This window comes from Fragaria vesca, linkage group LG3, assembly GCF_000184155.1.
Source record: "Fragaria vesca subsp. vesca linkage group LG3, FraVesHawaii_1.0, whole genome shotgun sequence".
In the NCBI taxonomy this organism is placed as follows: domain Eukaryota; kingdom Viridiplantae; phylum Streptophyta; class Magnoliopsida; order Rosales; family Rosaceae; genus Fragaria; species Fragaria vesca.
Genome location: NC_020493.1, coordinates 808,657 through 829,150, shown reverse-complemented (window position 1 = coordinate 829,150; position 20,494 = coordinate 808,657). Strand labels below are relative to the sequence as shown.

General features: G+C 39.6%; 4 protein-coding genes across 4 annotated transcripts; all 4 read left to right on the top strand.

Moving 5' to 3' along the window:
• Positions 1–1,252: 1,252 nt before the first annotated feature.
• Positions 1,253–6,202, top strand: LOC101305245 (pyrophosphate--fructose 6-phosphate 1-phosphotransferase subunit beta-like). Its single transcript, XM_004293280.1, has 16 exons — positions 1,253–1,481; positions 1,755–1,916; positions 2,008–2,129; positions 2,368–2,421; positions 2,514–2,620; positions 2,835–2,940; positions 3,322–3,385; positions 3,569–3,657; positions 4,115–4,246; positions 4,347–4,517; positions 4,592–4,707; positions 4,890–5,001; positions 5,194–5,278; positions 5,447–5,491; positions 5,611–5,679; positions 5,780–6,202. Exons 1-16 carry the CDS (start codon positions 1,307–1,309, stop codon positions 5,854–5,856), a joined length of 1,686 nt encoding a protein of 561 aa, XP_004293328.1. The 5' UTR covers positions 1,253–1,306; the 3' UTR covers positions 5,857–6,202.
• A 3,193-nt stretch (positions 6,203–9,395) lies between these two features.
• LOC101306612 lies at positions 9,396–10,361 on the top strand. The gene has a single exon (XM_004295249.1). It carries the CDS (start codon positions 9,396–9,398, stop codon positions 10,359–10,361), a length of 966 nt encoding a protein of 321 aa, XP_004295297.1.
• Positions 10,362–12,295: 1,934 nt separating this feature from the next.
• Positions 12,296–17,822, top strand: LOC101304945 (katanin p60 ATPase-containing subunit A-like 1-like). Its single transcript, XM_004293279.1, has 14 exons — positions 12,296–12,310; positions 12,846–13,009; positions 13,102–13,260; positions 13,729–13,859; positions 14,012–14,159; positions 14,298–14,587; positions 15,110–15,234; positions 15,684–15,727; positions 16,178–16,309; positions 16,468–16,545; positions 16,800–16,882; positions 16,981–17,103; positions 17,268–17,328; positions 17,408–17,822. The coding sequence occupies exons 2-14, from the start codon at positions 12,938–12,940 to the stop codon at positions 17,573–17,575; spliced, it is 1,614 nt and encodes a 537-aa protein (XP_004293327.1). The 5' UTR covers positions 12,296–12,310; positions 12,846–12,937; the 3' UTR covers positions 17,576–17,822.
• A 408-nt stretch (positions 17,823–18,230) lies between these two features.
• On the top strand, positions 18,231–20,384 carry LOC101304654 (UBA and UBX domain-containing protein At4g15410-like). The gene is made up of 4 exons (XM_004293278.1): positions 18,231–18,401; positions 18,645–18,933; positions 19,543–19,638; positions 19,831–20,384. Exons 1-4 carry the CDS (start codon positions 18,262–18,264, stop codon positions 20,209–20,211), a joined length of 906 nt encoding a protein of 301 aa, XP_004293326.1. The 5' UTR covers positions 18,231–18,261; the 3' UTR covers positions 20,212–20,384.
• Positions 20,385–20,494: the final 110 nt, after the last annotated feature.

Below are 20,494 nucleotides of genomic sequence, written 5' to 3'. Positions count from 1 at the left end.
TAATGCTGCTTGATGCCTCATCTAATTATGCAGAAAATCCCACAAGGACATGCACAGTTGGTGAGAATCACTTTTGTGGATTCCCTTCTCTGTATCTTGTACTCAAAGCAATCTCATAGGGAGAAAGAAACTAAAAGAATGGGCAATTCATAGTGTTTAGCATGTGTTCATATCAATTTGGATTAGGTAGACTGATCATGTTTAACTTTAACCATCAAAGTGGCATGTGTTGCTATAATGAGCATTGGTAAAGCAAATGCTAATGATCCCTGAAGTACTTGATTAGTAGTTATATATCCAGCCTACTTAACTACAATCAAGCTAATTACTCGCTTTGCTATAGGGTTTCAAACCATGTCTTGGGCTAGAGCGGCCCCAATTAAAGCGATTTGATTCTTCAAGCTTGGTTTCGATTATTTTGGGCTTGGAATCACACGTAGCGGTGATCCAAATCCAATTATCTTAGGGACTTGGGCCAATAAATCACTCGAGTGATCCTGTCTAACACTCACTTCGGCTCATCACAACACGACCGATCTTAATCGTGTGTCATGACTCATGAGTTCACATAATTCAACCTATATGATTTGCAGTAGTGTTTACTTTGTCAGTAATTGACTAAGAGATTTATGATCAATCACCGTTAGATTTACATCCAAGGGTTGTAAACAAAACAACTTAACTTAAAAATAATTATTTTCACCTTTGGATTTACATCCAACGGTGATTTACATCCAACGGTGACTGACCATAAATCTCTTGGTCAATTACTGACCAGGTGAACACTACTGGTATGATTTGGAGCAACTCATGACCAGATCAGCCGAGCTGTGGATCCAAATAATTTGGGCCTAGAGTTTCATACTCATTTGGTAGAAACCACAGGCCGGCCCATCGAATCCTTCACCTGTAAACACCAAATGTACGGTACCGATTACGGAATATACCTTTTGCTGTCTATTGGCGCCTTACCGACCGTCGGAAGGTTAGGTAAGCACCTAACCTCAGCACCTTTCGCATAATCCCTTATCCCGTACCCCTCCAGTCCACCGTAACACCCTACACACCACACCACTCACCAATCCCATTTCTCGATCCCACAATTCCCAAAATACCCCGACACCCAATAGGCCAGCAGCTAACTTTCAGGGCGGAGAATCCAAACCCGTAAAAGACGACCCTACCCTTTTCGCAGCCCCTCAGTTTAAACACCCCTCACTGTCCGAGTCCAACCCAATTCGACGCAGTCACACCTAAACTCCGTGAAGATCTCACTCTCTCTCTCTCTCTCTCTCTAACAACGACGATGAGTCCCTCGCTGGTTCAAAACGGCGGCGTTTCGTCTCCGGCGCCACGTGTCGCCTCCGTTTACAGCGAGGTCCAGGCCAGCCGTATCGACCACGCGCTTCCTCTCCCCTCGGTGCTCAAAAAGCCGTTCAAGCTCATCGACGGACCTGCCAGCTCCGCCGCCGGCAATCCAGGTCGGTTTCGTACTTTGAGTCTCTATTCGGATCCGCCGGTTTTAGTTGATCAGTTGAGATTTACAGTATGCTTGAATATTCGCGAAATTCTGCATCGTTTGGTTGCTTCAGAAATTGGCCTTAGTTGAATAGTAGTACTATTGTTCTTCATGGTAATAGATTTTGATTTGCACTGTTCTAGTTTTGGTTAGCGATTAAGGTTAGGATTCTATTAGGATTTGAGTTTTTCCGATTCTGTATTTGATCGTGTTGATCTGTAATTTTGATTTTCAGAGGAGATCGCCAAGCTATTTCCGAATGTTTTCGGTCAGCCCTCTGCACAGTTGGTGGAAAGTGACTCTGGTTCGGCGCTGCCAAATCAGAAGTTGAAGATTGGTGTGGTGTTGTCTGGAGGCCAAGCACCTGGAGGCCACAATGTGATCTCTGGAATTTTCGGTGAGAGTTTTAAGTAGCGATTGGATTCAGTTTTGTTGTTTTTCTGTTGTTTTGGAATTCGGTTGAAGTTGACCTGTGTTTTGTGTGTTAGATTACTTGCAAGATCGTGCCCCGGGGAGCACATTGTATGGTTTCAGAGGGGGGCCTGCTGGTATCATGAAGGGAAAATATGTTGAACTTACACCGGAGTATGTTTATCCATACAGAAATCAGGTGAGGATTTTTACCGTTTACTTGCATCAAGGTTATACTAACTGCTACTTATTGTAAGAAGAAAATAGTCTGTAATATTGTACGTAAAACTGGCCTTGCTGATATGTGTCTGGCGCTACATTCTTGTAAGCTTTGCAAGTACTGTACTTCTGTTTAGCCATGCGTTAAGCAATTTTGGCCATATAGCAGCTGCATTGTGATAAATGATGACATATTGCTAAAATTTTTGTTTCACCAGGGCGGTTTTGATATGATTTGTAGTGGAAGAGACAAGATTGAAACTCCAGAGCAGGTAACTCTTGTTTTCTAGTGAGAAAATTCATGTCATATATATTTGTGTAACAATTAACGATCTAAGCAAGTGTAAATGGAAATGACTTATAGTTTAAGCAAGCACAAGAGACAGCTGTGAAGCTTGATTTGGATGGTCTTGTTGTTATTGGTGGAGATGACTCCAACACAAATGCATGTCTCCTTGCTGAAAACTTCAAGTATGTTGACTTCTTACCAATTTCTTTGTCATGGCTTAACTTTTGAGTGGAAACATGCAGTCTTCTCTGTATGTTTGGCTTTTACTCTCTTGTACTGGAACCTAAACACCAATGGAGATTTTCTTCAACTTAGTAGCCCTTAATGTCATTAAGTGAAGAGTGATTTGTTCTGATATTGATATTTTTGTAATTATTTCTTTGATTGTTAAAACAGGGGACTGAACTTGAAAACTCGGGTGATAGGTTGCCCAAAAACTATTGATGGTGATTTGAAATGTAAAGAGGTCCCCACGAGTTTCGGGTTCGATACAGCTTGCAAGGTGAATATAACTATTAACATTCTTTATTGCCATTATCCTTATAAACTCATATTGTACATTCATATTAAGATTCTTTGTTGTGATAATCCATATCAATTCATATATCACATCTTGTTTTCTATTCTATTCAACTTCTATATTTCATACAGAATCACTGATAGCACATTGTATCTGTTGTGGGCAAGGATTTGGTATATTGTACTTGTGTTTTCCTGTTCACTATGTCTTGGTGTTCTTAAGTTTTTATTAAAATATCAAAGAAATGCTAGAGACTCATAACTGGGAACTCCCCAACAATTAAATACTTTGAAACATTTACCACAATTTTGGTTTGAACATTGTCATGATACTCGGTTTATGATTTTTTTTTTTTTTTGTCAGATATATTCAGAAATGATTGGCAATGTCATGATAGATGCCCGGTCAACTGGAAAGTATTATCATTGTAAGTAAATCAACCTATTTACGATGGTAACTTAATTTTCAGATACACATATCCTCTCTGCTGCATGTAAAATGTGATACCTCTGTATTCTGCATGGCTATGACTATGACTTTTATAAGAGCTATGTATCTATGTTTAACTTGTTAAAGTGTATTTACTGTAGTTATTCATGTGTGTTTGCAGTTGTACGGCTTATGGGGCGTGCAGCTTCACACATTACATTAGAGTGTGCTTTGCAAACTCATCCAAATATCACAATTATTGGAGAAGAGGTGCAATTTTCTTTTTAATATATAAATGCACTTTGCTACTGATTATTAAAAGAAAAGGAACGAAAGAAAACATTGTGGTATTATGAATAATTGACACAATAAGCATTGGTATCTGTTACTAGAGTGGCGCTCCTCATCCTGAGATGGTTAACAGCAGTCTTTAAGTTCTGCTCATCTGATTCTAGTTGAAAACGAATTCAAAACCTCATCAGGCTGTCCATAACTCATTGTTATTAAGTTGATATAAAAGAACTTTTTTAGTGGCAGCTTTGTTAAAGTAGAATATTCATGGCTTTAGGATTCAGTATCCTTGAATAGAATAATTTAGTCTAGTTATTGGTCAGAATTACATCATTAGTATTAAAAGCTAACTAAACCAGGTTTCTAAAAAAGTTGCGTCTACTTTCAATGATTAGAACAGAGTGGATGTACTTATCTACCTAATATTTTGATGCAGGTTGCGGAAAAGAAGCAGACACTGAAAAATGTTACAGACTACATCGTAAACATAATCTTGAAGCGTGCTGATTTTGGTTATAACTACGGTGTTATACTTATTCCTGAAGGTCTTATTGACTTCATTCCTGAGGTATTATTCTTGATCTTTGATTATAGTGATTTAAAGATCAAATCACTACGCAAATAATTGTGTTACTAACATGTAATCTTTGTGACTTTTCTCTTTTCAGGTGCAGGAGCTTATTGCTGAATTGAATGAAATTTTGGCCCATGATGTTGTAGATGAAGATGGGTTGTGGAAAAAGAAACTCACAAGTCAGTCTCTACAGCTTTTCGAATTACTACCTGGAGCAATCCAGGAGCAGTTGATGCTCGAAAGAGATCCTCATGGAAATGTTCAGGTATGTTTAGTAACATTTTTTCTTTTGACTCCATCTTCTGAGCATCATCATATGAGTTATATTTTGTGCCATAGGTTGCTAAGATAGAAACAGAGAAGATGCTTATCCAAATGGTTGAGGCTGACTTGGCAAAGAGGAAGCAGGAAGGTTCATACCATGGCCATTTCCAAGGAAAATCTCACTTTTTCGGGTATATATAGAAACACAATACTTTGGCTTTATGCTTAGTTTCCAATGGTCTGGGCTGAGGCAACTGATTTGCTCACAACGTGGATCAATTGTTTCATTTTGACTACATCATAGTAATTTTGCATAAGAGATATTCAGGTTTCCGTATGTTGGATTTGCTCACCTGTTTTTTAATATTTTCAGGTATGAAGGAAGATGTGGTTTACCAACCAACTTTGATGCCAACTACTGCTATGCATTGGGTTTTGGTGCTGGAGCTCTCCTTCATGGTGGAAAGACTGGGTTGATATCTTCGGTGAGTAACGATATCTTATCTCTCTGGTTTGTTTGTTCCTCGGAATCATCATTCTTCTTCAGAAGGGTAATATTAGTTGCCTAGACTAAAGAAGCTTTGTTTTAGTTTTTATGTTCACTTTTCTAGAACTGAAGTTTCTTTAGTGCACTAACAGTCTTCTCGTCTTTGTGCTCTATCACGTGATGCCTCCAGGTTGGAAATTTGGCTGCCCCTGTTGAAGAATGGACAGTTGGTGGCACCGCATTGACTTCATTGATGGATGTGGAGAGGAGACACGGTATAGTAATCAATTCACTTCTGTTATCATGCAGTTTTAGGATCTTTTGAGATATGAGCATCATGTTCAGAATCTCTTTGATAAGTTTGTGACATTGAATTTTCATACTGCGGTGTCTTTCTCTTTCAAAGTATATACTCTTTTCTGAAAGTTGAATTTTCTTTTCAGGTAAGTTCAAGCCTGTGATCAAGAAGGCAATGGTAGAACTTGAAGGTAAGGATTAGGGTGTGGTCAATAAATGTAGTGATTGCCATGTGATGATCATCACTCTCTTAGACTACTGGCTCTCATATCTTGAATCAAGAATTAACTACTTTCTTATAAACTTTCAGCTGCTCCATTCAAGAAATTTGCATCTCTAAGGAATGAGTGGGCTATCAAGAATCGTTACATCAGTCCTGGTTCGTTATGAGTTCAACATTCTTACCAATTTGTCTGTGACCTTCATGACTTGTTCGTTGTTATTTTCTCTGTAATTTAACCGGAAGTTTTTCAATGCAGGTCCCATTCAATTTTTCGGCCCAGCTTCCAATTCCCTTAGTCACACACTAATCTTGGAACTCGGACTCGAAGTTTAAGCCCAAAGGTGTTCTGAGCCCATGCTGATCCTGGGAAAACATTTCAATGCTTCATTCTGCATCTTCCTTTGCTTTTGAAGTAGAATTTTGACATTAAAAGAGGATGTATAAGAACGTTCGTCATCAAAATGTTGATCTTGGCTGTGTCGGCCGAGCCTGTTTTCTCTTTCTCCCCTTAGATTTACTTCGTTTCTCTTTATTCACTTATTTGTTCTCTTTGCTTGGTGGGTATTAGAGGCCCACCCGTTGAGTTTATGTGTAACCGAGTCTTAGCCCCAAGACAACTTGTGAGCTGCTGGAAAATAATAAGATGCACAATCAACTTCTTGCCTCCATTTTCCTGATTGATATGGATATGTGACATATGAAGATTAATATCAATGTTAAATATTATAGATCGGCTCGCATGAAGGTATTTCGACTGTCGAGAAAGTCATAACTCATAGCTAAGCATTGTAAAGTCAGCCATACTCAAATAGATAACTTCATCTCCGTCATGTAGCTTATCTCTTCGAGTCTTTTCTGCTTTCCTAAACTATAAATCTTTAAGCCGAGAGAGATGCATGGTCATAGCTCATGGTTTTGTGTATGTGCTGTCAACACCCCAAAAGGGCATCTAGCAATATTTGGGAATATTAATGGAGTTCACCTAATCCCTAAACCGAACAAGAGAATAGAATTAAGGAAAATGCAACCTCTTATGGTCCATCTTACATTATATACCATGTGTTCTTGTCCTCCTCATGAACCCTATGATCTTCATGCATGACAGGCTGGGTTCCCCCCACTAATTTGGATTGATTTGTCAATTCTCCCTAATCAAATTCTCACTTGTAGGTCAAGCTATAAATATCAACATGTCCATCAATGCACTATTAGGGTTTCTACCATATTTGAACACCATTTACACTCATACTAAACACATCCCAATATGTTACTAACCTACACATATCAAATGCAATCCCACCCTACCTGTAAATCCAAACACAATAGTGAAGATGGATTAGTAGGTCATGGAAGCCTCTAGGATTTTGGCAAATGGACCACACACTAAATAGTCCAAAACATACATAGAGAAGCACATACTAAATACGTACAACCATATCAGATCAAAATTATTCGAATAATACACATACGTATTTATGTTGGTTTGTGCTACTTAACATGGAGCTAGAACACTAACCCGAAAGTAGTTGGAACGTTAGTGCTGTGTTTGGATTTGGGGACCCAAAAGCATTGATGGGATAAGTCGTTTTTTGCTTTTTTCACAAATTCACATGGCCCTATCATTTTCCCTACGAACAAACTCCATTGACAGCAGCAGGGAAACGAAACCCTTTTCAGCCATGCATTCCCCGATCGTTCTGTTCTGTTCTGCCGATCTCGATCATTTCCAGGTCCACCGGATTCGCCACCTTCACTACTACACTCCACCACCTACTTACCCATCAATCATCATCATCTTCATCTTCTTCATCTTCGTAATATCAATTCCATCTTTGCCATCAGGTTCAGTTCCACGGTTCCACCTACTCAATAATATAGTTGGCAATGAATCTGTGATAGCTAGCCAAATGCTTACCTAAGTAGCAGTATTATGATCGGGAATATTGGCAAATTTTTGGGTATTATTATTGTTTTGCGGAGAGAATGCAAAATGCAAAACTCCAAAACTCCAACCGTGGGATCTTATTTTATTCACTGTTGCTTGTGGCATTGCATGGTTGGAGAGCAAAGCTTCAGATAATACAGGCCAAAAAACTATATCGATAACTTTTTGTATTTATTTCCAGGTGGATCGATCATTGTGTTTTCATCTCTTTCAAACGTCTGTGTGATCGACTTGGACGTCTTCTGTCTATTGTAGAGTGGTGGATCCGTGGATGTTACTGAGATTTCAGCGTGATGTGTGGAACATGTACCACCGTGGGTGCTTATTGTGATGACAATGATTAATGGCTAAAATAGTTTTTGATATAGCTGATATAGGGAAGATATATATTTGAAAAATCCCTAAGCATGAAGCAGATATTTCAGTGAAACTCTCACAATTTTCTTAAATCGATAAAATGAGGTACTTAGTATATGGTGTGACATTGTAACTAACTATATCCGGCTTACATATATCTTTTTCGTTTAGGTTGATCTTATGACGTATAATTTTTGTTGGTCGAACTGATAATTTTGTTAATCAAAGACATATATGTAACTAAATGTTGTAACTAACTTATTAACTTTCGGGTCGACGGTAATCCTTCAAAAAAATGTATAATAGAAAGATTCTCGATCATCCGCGGTACATGAATGCGCACATATTGGATGTTGAATCCAATTATAGAGTAATATGATTGTGTATGATGATTTTGGATCAGAGAACTGTTTATTACACAGTAGGGAGTATAATGGCTGTGAATGTCAACTCTAAGAATGACACTAAAGATGGAATAGTTGCCGTTACATGATTAATTTGGGTAGGCACAAATTAAAATTGAAATCTTAAAGCCCCACATGCATGAGACAACTTCATATGACCTCAGCCTTACTTCACATTGTGAGCATTATTTGGCGTTAATTTATCACCTTTTATTGGAAGTATTTTTGTCTTTGATAAAATTAGCACTTTCTTAATAATTGGGATATCATCATCAAAACCAAATACAGATTAACTATCCAATAATGGCGAGGAGGTAAGTAATTGGTAAGTTAATTGGGAAAATTCCTATGAATCTAGACGATGTGATAAATACTAATAAGAATTTATGGTATTTCATAAACCTGTACGCGTACATGTATTTCATTAACATATAATCATTTAGTCTAGTGTAATCGAATCAAAATAATTAAACCCAAATCATATCAGATACACGAATTAAGATCTAAGAGCCACATCATTGTACATTATGAACATGGAAGGTAATTTACTACCCTAAAATCCACATAATTAGCAATTTTGGTAATAGCGTAATGGTATATTCATTCATTCATACATACATGTATCTTCTAATTATTGTCCACCCTCATTAATCACCGTGTGAAAATTTACCTAATAAACCACAATCACTCAAACAATGGTGTTTATTCGTATACGAACCTGTCGTATACTTGTACAGAGTAAACACCTCACCTCATTGGTATGGTAACAATGGGTGATGCAGCCAAAATAACGTATACGAGTTCGTAGGGCACACGTATTTACTAATCAGAGACACAGAAGCAGGCATCACCCTACTGATTTTTTCCAGAGGTTTTAAAAACCACACAAGGTTGCTACTTCCCTGCATAAAACTTGGACCCAAAAGCCATCGTCCCCATCAACCAAAGTGACCCAACACTTCTCTCTGTCTCTCTGGTTCTCTATTAAATACCCCCCAATTCTCCTCCTCCATTTCTTTATTCTTTTGTTCTTGTAGGTCCTAACCTTCTTGCTCCTCTCTCTCTGAAACTCACTCCCCTTCCTGACCTCACCACGCTCCCTCAATTTCCAGAGCTTCCCATTTTCCCAACTAGAATTTGTCTCTTACTTTACTCTTTAATTTCCGATGGAAGACAGCCGTAGATTCAAACCCAAAACCGAGAGAAGACGACGAGCCACCACCGACTCCAGCTCGCCGGAATTCGACTTCTGGAGGCTGCAGAACCCGTCTTGCCCGCAACCTGATCTCGTCTCCGCCGATGAGCTCTTCGTCGACGGCGTCATTCTCCCACTCCGCCTCGTCCCCGCCTACAAAAACCCGCCCGACCCGAACCCGCGACCCGACCCGGAGGAGATTTCTGCTCCGGACCCAGAACCCGAAGCCCAGGTGGCGACCGGAGCTCCGGCGATGACGGCTTCGAAGCGGTGGAGGGACATGTTCAAGAAGAAGAGCGAGGGCGGTGAGAAGGAGAAGAAGAAGGAGCGGAAGAGCGGCGGCGGAGCAGCCGCCGGAGCTAGCTCGGCGGAGCTGAACATAAATCTGTGGCCGTTTTCGCGGAGCAGATCCGCCGGGAATGCTTGTACCCGACCCAAATCAGCTTTCGGGGCTCCGGGGACCCGGAAGGTGAACAGCGCGCCGTGCTCGAGGAGCAACTCAACGGGCGAGTCCAAGTCGACGAGGAAGTGGCCGGCGAGTCCGGGTCGGGGCGGGGTCCACTTGGGTCGGAGCAGCCCGGTTTGGCAAGTCCGGCGTGGAGCCTCCGGTTTGAGCAAAACCGCCGACAGAAATGCCGAAAAAAGCGCCAAAACAGAAGCGCCCGAAACTCGCCGGAGTAAAACCACCGTAGGAGGTGGCGGAGGTGGTGCAAAGCCTAGAGTCTTGAACTTGAATGTTCCAACTTGTATTGGGTATAGAAGCCATTTGATGAGTTGTAGGAATGACGTCATGAATAGTGCTGTAGGAGTCCGTGGAGGTAGCAACACCAACAACCGTGGCGCCGCCGCCGCTGACGGTGGTGGAGTTAGTAATGCTGCTGGGGCTGGTAGTAATCTTTTTAATCTGCGCAGCCTTTTCTCTAAGAAGGTGTACTAAGCTAGTAATCAGCATCATTCTCTCATTATTAACTCTAAAAGGGTTTCTTTTTCACATGTAAATTAAATGGAAAAGGTAGAGCTTTCGTTGACAGAAGAAATGGGTTGGCTTTTGTTTGGATTTTCTGGAATTATCTGCTCTAAAAGATGATGAACTGAAAGTGCTAGTTCATCTGGGTTTTTATTTTTATTTTTTATAATTCATCTGGGTTTAATATTCAGTTCAAGTTTGAATGTGCTTATTCTATTAGGATGTGTAGCTTTGAAGCTAGCATTGACTTTATTGACTGGGATACATCATTGTTTCTGGTACCAGTAGGTATTAGCTTGACTTCATATGCAAGCATTAGAAAGCAAACCCAGTAGTCTCAAAAGTGATGATGCACTCTGCCCTTTGTAGCGTGATGTTTTTACCCATGTATAAAGTTGGTTACTTTCTACAAGTTCTAGGCTTTTGATCGTGCTCTGGTAACCCCCCATGATCGTGCTCTGGTAACTCATATCCATAGTTGTTAACGGTAGCCCACTAGTTCCGAACGAACTTGTTCTTTGAGACATGTAACCATAGTGGTTAAGAACATGTACTTGTATGCTTGTTTTTTGAGACATGTAACGATGGTGGTTAAAAACATATACTGGTATGCTTGTTCTTTGAGATTCCGAGTTTAGATTTCTCATTTTTACTCTCTAACTTGATGAAGTTTTCTTGTATGGACTATGAAGAGGAAGACAATGGAGCAGATTTTGTGGAAAGTGTATGGGAAATTGACACAAGATGGCAGTTTGTGTAGTTTAAAAGAAAGGTTTTTGTATTGGGGTGGTTTTGAACATCTGCACGGGAATACATGGTTTTCACTTTCAACTTTGGGAACGGCGGACACATGTTTCCAAATCCCAAACCAGCTTTCTGATCCTTCTATAATACGGCCAAACAAAAACCAGGCCATGAATTCCAGAAATTGTGTGAACTCATATGTCAATCTGTTTCAGTGCGTTAAATATAAATGGCTTCTTCTGTTTAGACTGTTATGGTAAACTCATCCTTCTCAAAATGGAGTCATACTCTCAAGTTAAAACCATCTTAAAATTAGTACAAAAACGAGTTCTTACTGATGTTCTATGTCTCCATTCAAAACACACGACTCTTTGCTACGTTTAATTTCACAACACAAGTGAAAAATGGTAGTTTGCTTAACAAACAAGTGAATTCTTACATAAAGTAGAGATCTATTATCAATGGTATTAGCTTAACAACAACGATTGTGCATTTCAGCATATGGTCTATTATCAATGACTACATTCTTGTATGGGGAGGAATGACAAGGCATCAAAGTTTGTGGATGGTGTCCTGCATATTGGTACAATATGACATTAGGTTTTGATTAAAAACACAATTCAACATTTCAACTCTTCTTCATTTTGAAATAATGAAACAAATGAACGTATATATTAGCAGACTCAATATGAAAGATGTTAAATAAATCGAAACTACCCAGTATTATTTTATAAATGAGCGGTCGTGAGTTCGACTCACAAAAGATTAGTTGTAACATTTGAATTGTTTAATTGATTCATCGCTCATATAGATTCGAATCAAGTAATAAAAAAATTTGTAAAAGTTCGAGAAAAACTCTTAAATCTTCAAAGAGAGCCCGGTAATTGTGGGCTGCGGGCAAACTTGACCCAACTAATAGATGGACACATCTTAAACATAAGGCTTTCCGGCCCACATTCAACGCAAGCATCACCGCCTTCGTATGGCGGTGCTGCGCCCTATATATAAGCTTTGGCCCAATTCGTCATTCTCAACTCTATAAGCTCAAGAGGGAGAAACCATGACCATTTTCCGACGAATTATACTCAGAACAGCTCGTACACGGTGGTCAGTCCCCCAAAGCCTAAACCCTCCTCCACGTGCCTGCTCACGTGACGTCCGCCTTCTCTGCCACCGTAAGTTCCTCACCATCTCTTCCGCCTTCTCATATAGTTCCTACAGAAATTCAATTCATTCATACAAACTCAAGCTTGAAATTGAGAGAGGGAGGGTGAGGTTACCGAGGCGGGAAGCGGAGCCATCGGATCCGCCGGTGTAGAGCGTCGGGGGGCGGTGGAGCACGGCGGAGTGAGAGAACACTAGCTCGAACTGCTTCAGTTTTAGTTTTTTGTTTTGTTTCCTTTTAAAGGGTGGACCCCTACCCCGTATAGGCCCACGCCACCTGTCACCGCCTAACGCACGACATCTCCGCCTAGCCCGCATTATTGTCGTTTGTTTATAACGAGCGACATGTCGTTTGTGATGTTTTCTGTGAATGATTTGAACTATATCAATATGACCAAGAATGGTTCATGTATATTTGAATTTGATGCTAGTGATTTAGTGTAATGTGGTAGCTGCTTGTTCTTGTCGATGTGTTTATGTTCAGTTTCTGTGAGTTCTATGAAAGATTAGGTTTGATGTTTATGCTTTTGATTGATGAAAATGCAGGGTGTTTTGAGCAGCCATATCATTCCGATGCATCCGAAATTCAAGTGCCGAAGTTTGTGCCAGGCCGGGGTGGTCCCGGCGGGCGGTATCTCATGTATCCAGCTGTTTTGGCCGGTTTGATTGGACTTGGAGGTTTGGAGGTGGCTTATGCAGATGCTGAGGAGGTACATTTGCATTTTTTGTTGGAGGATTTTGTGAATTTTTGATGCGCCTGCCGTGTGGAACTTAGTTTGCTTGTTGATTTTGGTTTCTGCAGGCTGCTTCGAAGCAGGGTTTTCCTGCTGATGCCCCTGTGAGTAACAATGTGGAGGACATTGCCAAGAAACAGAGACAAGATATTGAAGACCGGCTCAAGAGTAAAGGGATGCGACGTGGTACTTATCCCAACTTTACTGTTTCTGTCAAGGGGCAAAAGGTTAGTGAAATGCTACAGCCTTACATGTCTGGTTGTTTCTGTTTAAATGTGCTTAGACCCGCACATGCATTTGTTAGCCATGTCCTCTTCTTAAGTCTTAGTAAACGGCCAGGTACAGTAGGTAGTAAAAGAAAATTCTTCTTACTGTCAAGAGGGTGCAACTTTGGTAATTTGAGGATATTAAGAAGTGGTTTTTTCTTAAACTTCAAAGGAGACATCATTAACAGAAGAAAAGAAAGTTAGCTGTGCAATTCTTGCTAGTCATTACGCTGACTCGGTTTCTAAATTTGATGTCCTAAACTGTGAGGAGTGCCTCATCATCTCATATAGTGTATACTGAGTTTTGAAAGGGTTAACTGTCTTACGAGCTACATGAGTTTTGTATATATATGGTTTCTTCTCATATCAGAATCTGTGTGTAGCTATTACTTCAAGTATGAACACTAATGAGCTTTTAATGGGGTATAGGTAACCGTCAAGTTCCAAATTCCTCCTTCATGTGAAGCTTCACAAGTGATTGCAAATATTGCTTCTAATCTTGGCTTGAAAGTTGAAGAGAATGGCGGTGGTTCAGATATATCATTACGCGCTTGGGACAGGTAGTGTTAGACCATTAATTCCTAGTGTCCTACATGTATACTCAATTTTACCTTTATATTTTGGCTTGCACCTTTTTGAGCGATTTGGCTTTATTGTTGCATTAAGCAAGATGTACTAAGCAGTGTTATCTATATTGGGTAAACTATGTCAGTGGAGTTGCTTGGCAACTAATGCTTATGCACCCAGAGAAAAAGAAGAAAACTGAAGGTGATCAGGGGGAAGTAAAAGACGTGAATGAGCATGAGCGAGATCTGCACATCCTTGTTTTCCGTTCAGTCATTTCCTCAACAGAAAAAACCGTGAGTCTTTAGCTTTTTGCAGTTTATGGAAGTATTCTCTTTGAAACATTTGGTTTCACTTTGAGCTCCTTCAATATTACAAAAGTAAAGAAGCTGTTGCTATGGGGTTTTCATATCAGTCAACATAAATTATTGCAGGAAATTGAATTTATGAAGCAGGGCAGCTTGAGTCTCGAAGAACTTGATGCTCTAATATCAGCTTTACAACTAGCTGGGGCACAGAAGAGCTTCATCCACCAGAAAAATGATACTTCTACCACAAAACGAAGAGCGAGGGAAGGCAGTGCAGAAACTTCAGCTATAGAGAAATTAATAACCAGTCTAGAGTCCATGGGAGTAAGAGTTTATGGAGTTGATGAATCCAATGTGAGTTCTGCAAGCAAAGATATTTCATGGGATAATCTTGCTGGATATGATCTGCAAAAGAGGTAAGTGATGATATATACAAAAATCCATGATGTTTTAACATTTTGTTTAGATGTGCAAATTTGATTTTTGGGTCTTTCTTTTCAAGTGGGATGTGAGTTGTTATCATCTCTAGCAAACAGCAATAGCAACACCACTTTCTGGTGGTAAACAATGACTTTTTCAGGCGTTAGGCAACTAATGAACATATCTGCTTTCCGAGGTTGTCACATTAAAAAGCAGTCAATTAAGCAATCACTGAGGGTGCATATCTGATATTGAGTATGAGAGATGAAATTGTTTCTTGTGCATGAATCTCAATTGCCTTTTGTTATCTTGCAATAACATTGATGTTATGATCGAGTTTTATTTTTATATCACTGATTCATATTTGGTGATACAAAATATAAATGAGTTCATTTCTTACCTATTTTCTGTCTTGATCTCTTGATTGCTTATGTTTGAGTAGGCTCATATGGGTGCATTAGTGCTCAAGAATACCTAATTATAGTACCTATATTGAACTGCCACTGCTCATGTTGTAGACAGATAGAAGACACGATACTACTGGCTTTGCTTAGTCCTGAAACATATGATGATATTGCTCGTGGAACTCGTCGCAAATATGAGTCAAACAGACCTCGAGCTGTACTTTTCGAAGGCCCACCAGGTGCTTTCGATTAAACATTATTCAATATATTTGAGATGATTCCTTTACTGAACTAAGCTACTGACATAGAGGATTCATGTATTTCATGTATATCTGAATCTTGTTTGTGATTGTGTTTAGAGCATGTAATGATCCATTTGTCTAAAGAAGCATGTAGTTCTTTTGGTGCTCTAAAGCACTATACCTGGAGCAGATATTTCCCGGGAGTATATTTAGTACAAACATGTTAGGGAAAAGTCCCCTTAATTATTTTTCGTCAGTATTTCTTGTAGTAACAGTCCTTTTATTTGAGTTGAACAGATAAAATTTTCATCAAAAGTTGGCTGTGTTGAACAACTTAGTTTTATTTTTATATACGAGCATGTGAGATATCCATACTTTTGTGCTTGTTTTTGAAACATGTGAAAATATTAACACATGTCAAACTTAGAACATTTCTTAAATTTCAGGGACAGGGAAAACTTCTTCTGCTCGTGTCATTGCTAATCAAGCGGTGAGCTCCTAGGCATTTCTTCTTTTGTCTAATAACTAGTTTACCTTATATCTTAATTAAAGATCATAGTTGTCAACGCCTAAACATTAGTAAGTTAATGAAATTAACATTCCATGCCAGTAGCATAATCACCTTTGTTTCTTGTATACATATGATTTGACTATCAATTTTTCAAGGACTTGCTTGGTTTGACTATCAATATTTCTGGTCAAGATTTTGCATGTAGATGAACTCCCATTTTCCGAAAATATGGAAAGTTCTGATTTGTCTCACTCTGTAGAATATATCACATGCCTTGCTTGATTTGATGATCACTCTTTTTTGAGTGAGCGGAGTTATCTTTGCAAAGGTTTTGCACCCAGCTGAAATGCAAGTTCCCTTTAAACAAATGACTGTACTGCCAGAACAATTGGAAAAGAAAAGAAAAGTTAATGTAGCGTATTTTTGCAGGGCGTCCCAATGTTATATGTGCCCCTTGAGGTTATCTTGTCAAAGTACTATGGTGAGAGTGAGCGATTATTAGGCAAGGTGTTTTCACTTGCTAATGAACTCCCAAATGGTGCTATCATTTTTCTTGATGAGGTAATTGATGTAATTACTGCTTTGTGCCAACCTTTGAAATATGCATCCAAGTGTTGTTGTGATACCTCTGCAACCAATAATATTTTTATTTTTTGTATTCTATTTGTATTTTATATTTTGTAGACTTTTACATGACTTCCTACTCGATGCAATTCCAGGTTGACTCCTTTGCTACTTCGCGAGATAGTGATTTGCATGAAGCCACACGGAGAGTTTTATCAGTTTTGCTGCGGCAGGTATAATTGGATTGTTATTGCTTTTCAATATGAAGAGGATGAACCTTTTAACACGTATTAATCAAATGGTTTGAGAAAATTTTAGAGTCACCATTCAGCGAAAGGGTTGCATGATCCAAACGGTGGCTCCAACTTCCTACTAGGTTCAAAACCTCAATAAAGAGAGCTGAGACTTTTTCTTTCTATGATCCACTTGGACAGACTGTTACGAAGCTATTGTGATGCCCTTATTGAATAAACCATTTCCCATGCAGATTGATGGATTTGAACAGGATAAGAAAGTGGTTGTGATTGCTGCGACAAATAGGAAGCAAGACCTTGACCCGGCCTTGATCAGGTATATTGGTTTTAGTTTTCTCGTGTAGAAGATGTAGCAAATGAAACTACTCTTAACTTTCCAGGATTCTCCACTAACCTTTTTTCACTTCTGTGCAGTCGGTTTGATTCAATTATCCTATTTGGCCTACCTGATCATCAAAATCGTAAGGAAATAGCAGCTCAATATGCAAAGCATCTAACTCAACCTGAATTAGATGAATTGGCAACAGTAACAGAAGAGTAAGTTCCACTGAAATTTAATTTGTCTAAATATTCATCCCCTTGTCAGCATTTGTACACATGTTCCTTCTCTCTGTTCCATCTGATAATGAGAGATTTTTGAAATCAACTGAAAATAACTCATAACCGTTAACCGTTGTCTAATCGTCCCCAACCATTGTCAGGATGTCCGGAAGGGATATCAGAGACGTGTGTCAACAAGCAGAGCGGTCGTGGGCATCAAAGGTAATAGTATATCGTTGTTTCAGAACCTCCTTCCCAGCAGTCTTCATTCTTTACAAACTTCTCTTACTGGTTTTGACAGCTGATCCGAGGACTAGTTCCCAAAGACGGAGACCAAATCCGTCTGCCTCCTCTGCCGGAATACATAGCGAGTGCCATGAATCGTCACAAGGGTTTACTCCGCTCCCCGCGCCAACAAACCCAAAATTCCAAGTCCGACATAAAGAAGGCCCGCGTTGTACTCGACTGAAGCTACTAGATGAGCTATAGTACTGTACGCTTGTATATCATAATGCCCATCCCTTTCATTAGGGATTAATCATGGGAGAGAACCTCCATCCCTTAGTCTAACTACGAGGATTGTTTATATGTTCTATCATTCATCAATGAGTACATTCCCTTTTAAAATTGGGATCGCATTTGTTGACAGTACAAGCATGAGAGCTTAATTTTAATGATCTGAATTCTAGTGAGCTTTAGTTGAAATTTTCGACCTGAATTATTTTTAATGATCTTTTTTATTTCATTTTAATGATGTTTTTTACCATTAGTGAGATTGTAACGGATCTGTAACACTTTTATGTTTTTCATTTTAGTTGCTTAAATTTATTTAGATGTCTTATAATCATTAGATAGAATAAGGATGACATGACGGTCTTAGATTGTATTCAATTCAATGATTATAAGTTATTTAAGAAAATTTAAGCAACATAAATCTAACCAGAAATTCTAAATTTTGATCGTACCACTATGAAATTTCAATGATCGCACAAAAATGGACACATTTTACCGCGCGAACCTCATTTTTACCCGCTATTTGGAGCGAGGTTCTACACGCGCCTCTGACGAGCGCGTGGAAGGAATACATTATTTAGGGGAAATGACGCACTCACATAGCTGAAGTCAAGAATCGAGATCGCTCAATCTCAGCTAGCAATGGCCTCCAAGGACAACAAGAAACCCTCGAAACCCCGAACCGGAGGCATCCGTACACTTTCCGATCTGAACCGGCCCACCGCCGACTCCGACAGCGACTCCGATGCTCCCCAGGAGTATTACACCGGCGGCGAGAAAAGGTCCCTCCTTTCGATTCTCCCGTACTCCCAAATTCTAATTCTTATTCTTTCTAGTTTAGCTTTTTCTATTTGATCTGTTTTGTTCGTGCGATGCTTGTGAGTAGCAAATCTTTTGTATTAGATTCCGAAATCTGCGGTTTTACTTTCTCTTCTAAAGATGTGATGGTTTCGAGTGAAATGTGTGAAGAGAGAGAGTTTAATATTTGTGGGTACAATTTTTATTTTTATTTTTTTCTTCTTCAGTGGAATGCTGGTTCAGGATCCGACGAAAGGCAACAACGATGTGGATTCGATCTTTAATCAAGCTAGGGAGTTAGGAGCGGTGGAGGGACCTATTGATCCTTCTTCTGCATCCTCGAGCTCGAGGAGCTTTGCCGGAACGGGTAGACTACTCTCCGGGGAGACTATACAGTCTGCTCCGCAGCAGCCCGAGACTGTTGTGCATAACATCATTTTCTGGAGTGATGGTTTCAGTGTAAATGATGGACCGTTGAGGCGGTTGGAAGATCCTGAAAATGCACCGTTCTTAGAGGTAATGGCATTGGAAGTTTTACTGATAGAAAAAAACTATGATGGATGTAGAATGACTCTTAGTGATCCGGAGTTGTGTCGGAATTTTGGGGATTTGAGGAGCGCCAATTAAGTTGGACCCTATATCCATAGCTAATGTATGATGTTTGGTTGTATTCTGAGAATTGTTGTTAACACTCTAGAGTCCACTTATGCTTGCAGAAGACATGTACTCGTTAGAATACGTATAAAGGAGTGTGGGACTGTTAAATAGTCATTACATGTTTAGTGTGTAAGCTAGACTTGAGTTTTAAAATTATGCATCCCTTAAAACAAGTATTTTGGGATGTCCAAATATTTGGGGTGGTAGGCACTTTGATCCCCTCATAGCTGGCCATGATATTGACGATTGATTTCCTTTAAACTTTGGCCGTACATCAAACTATGCCTCTAAACTCTTAGCTTCTGCTGCTATGGTTACATAATTTGATGACTCTGATCACTCCTGTGGATTTATGTGCTTTTAGACGTGTGTAGTTCTTTTTTATCTCTAGAACCGTTTCTGTTTTCTTGGTACTCTCAGCAGTGATTTTTTAGTTTTACAGCTAAAGTTTTTCCTGTCTCAACACAGAGCATCCGAAAATCTGAATGTCCAAGGGAGTTAGAACCAGAAGACAGAAGTACTGCAGTTCATGTCAATCTGATTAGGCGGAACGAGAAATACCCTGTGAGTATTCTCTCTAAAAGATTTACTTTGTGCGTGACAATGTAACCCCCATGCAAAAGTATTGTAATAGAAAGTTCCTAATGAAATCTGCAAATGCATCTCAATAATGTCAAATGCATTCAACTTGGCCTGTTTCATAGGGGGATTGCTAAATTTGTTACTTACAAGGCCTTGATATATCTCACTTTGCAGGAAGCGGTGAAGCGTCAAGTTGCATTTCAGGGTGTTGGAAGAACTCTAGGTAGCAGCTCAGGAGCAGTGCCTTCTGAGCCAACCTCTTCAACAACTCCTCTAAGTACTGGTCCAACCCCATCCCTCGGCCTAGTTGTGGATGAAAATTTGCCAACCACATCAGTTCAGCTTAGGCTAGCTGATGGCACCCGTATGATTGCACAATTTAACTACCATCACACCATCAGTGACATTCGCACCTTTGTCGAGACATCTAGGCCTGGGAGTCCGAGTAATTATCAGTTGCAGGTGATGGGGTTCCCTCCTAAAATCCTCAATGATCCGACCCAAACAATAGAACAGGCAGGTCTTGCCAATTCAGTAGTGATCCAGAAATTCTAGTCAGCTGCTCTATTATATTTTATGCTGGTTGTGATCCTTGTATGTGCAAAGGTGTCATGAGCGTGAACTTTGTACTTTCAGTGCACACCTACAATGTTTGTGAAGAAGGTTGAATCTATTTGAAAAAGATTTCCATATTAATTTAATTTAATTATAATCTTTTACAGAAAACCAAATACTTGGGAAAAATCTATGTTGCACGGACACTTCATTCCCTGGAGTGTCGGAGTGTCTGACGCGGTGACATGGCTCTGACATGTGTCTGACACGTCATGTGGTGTGT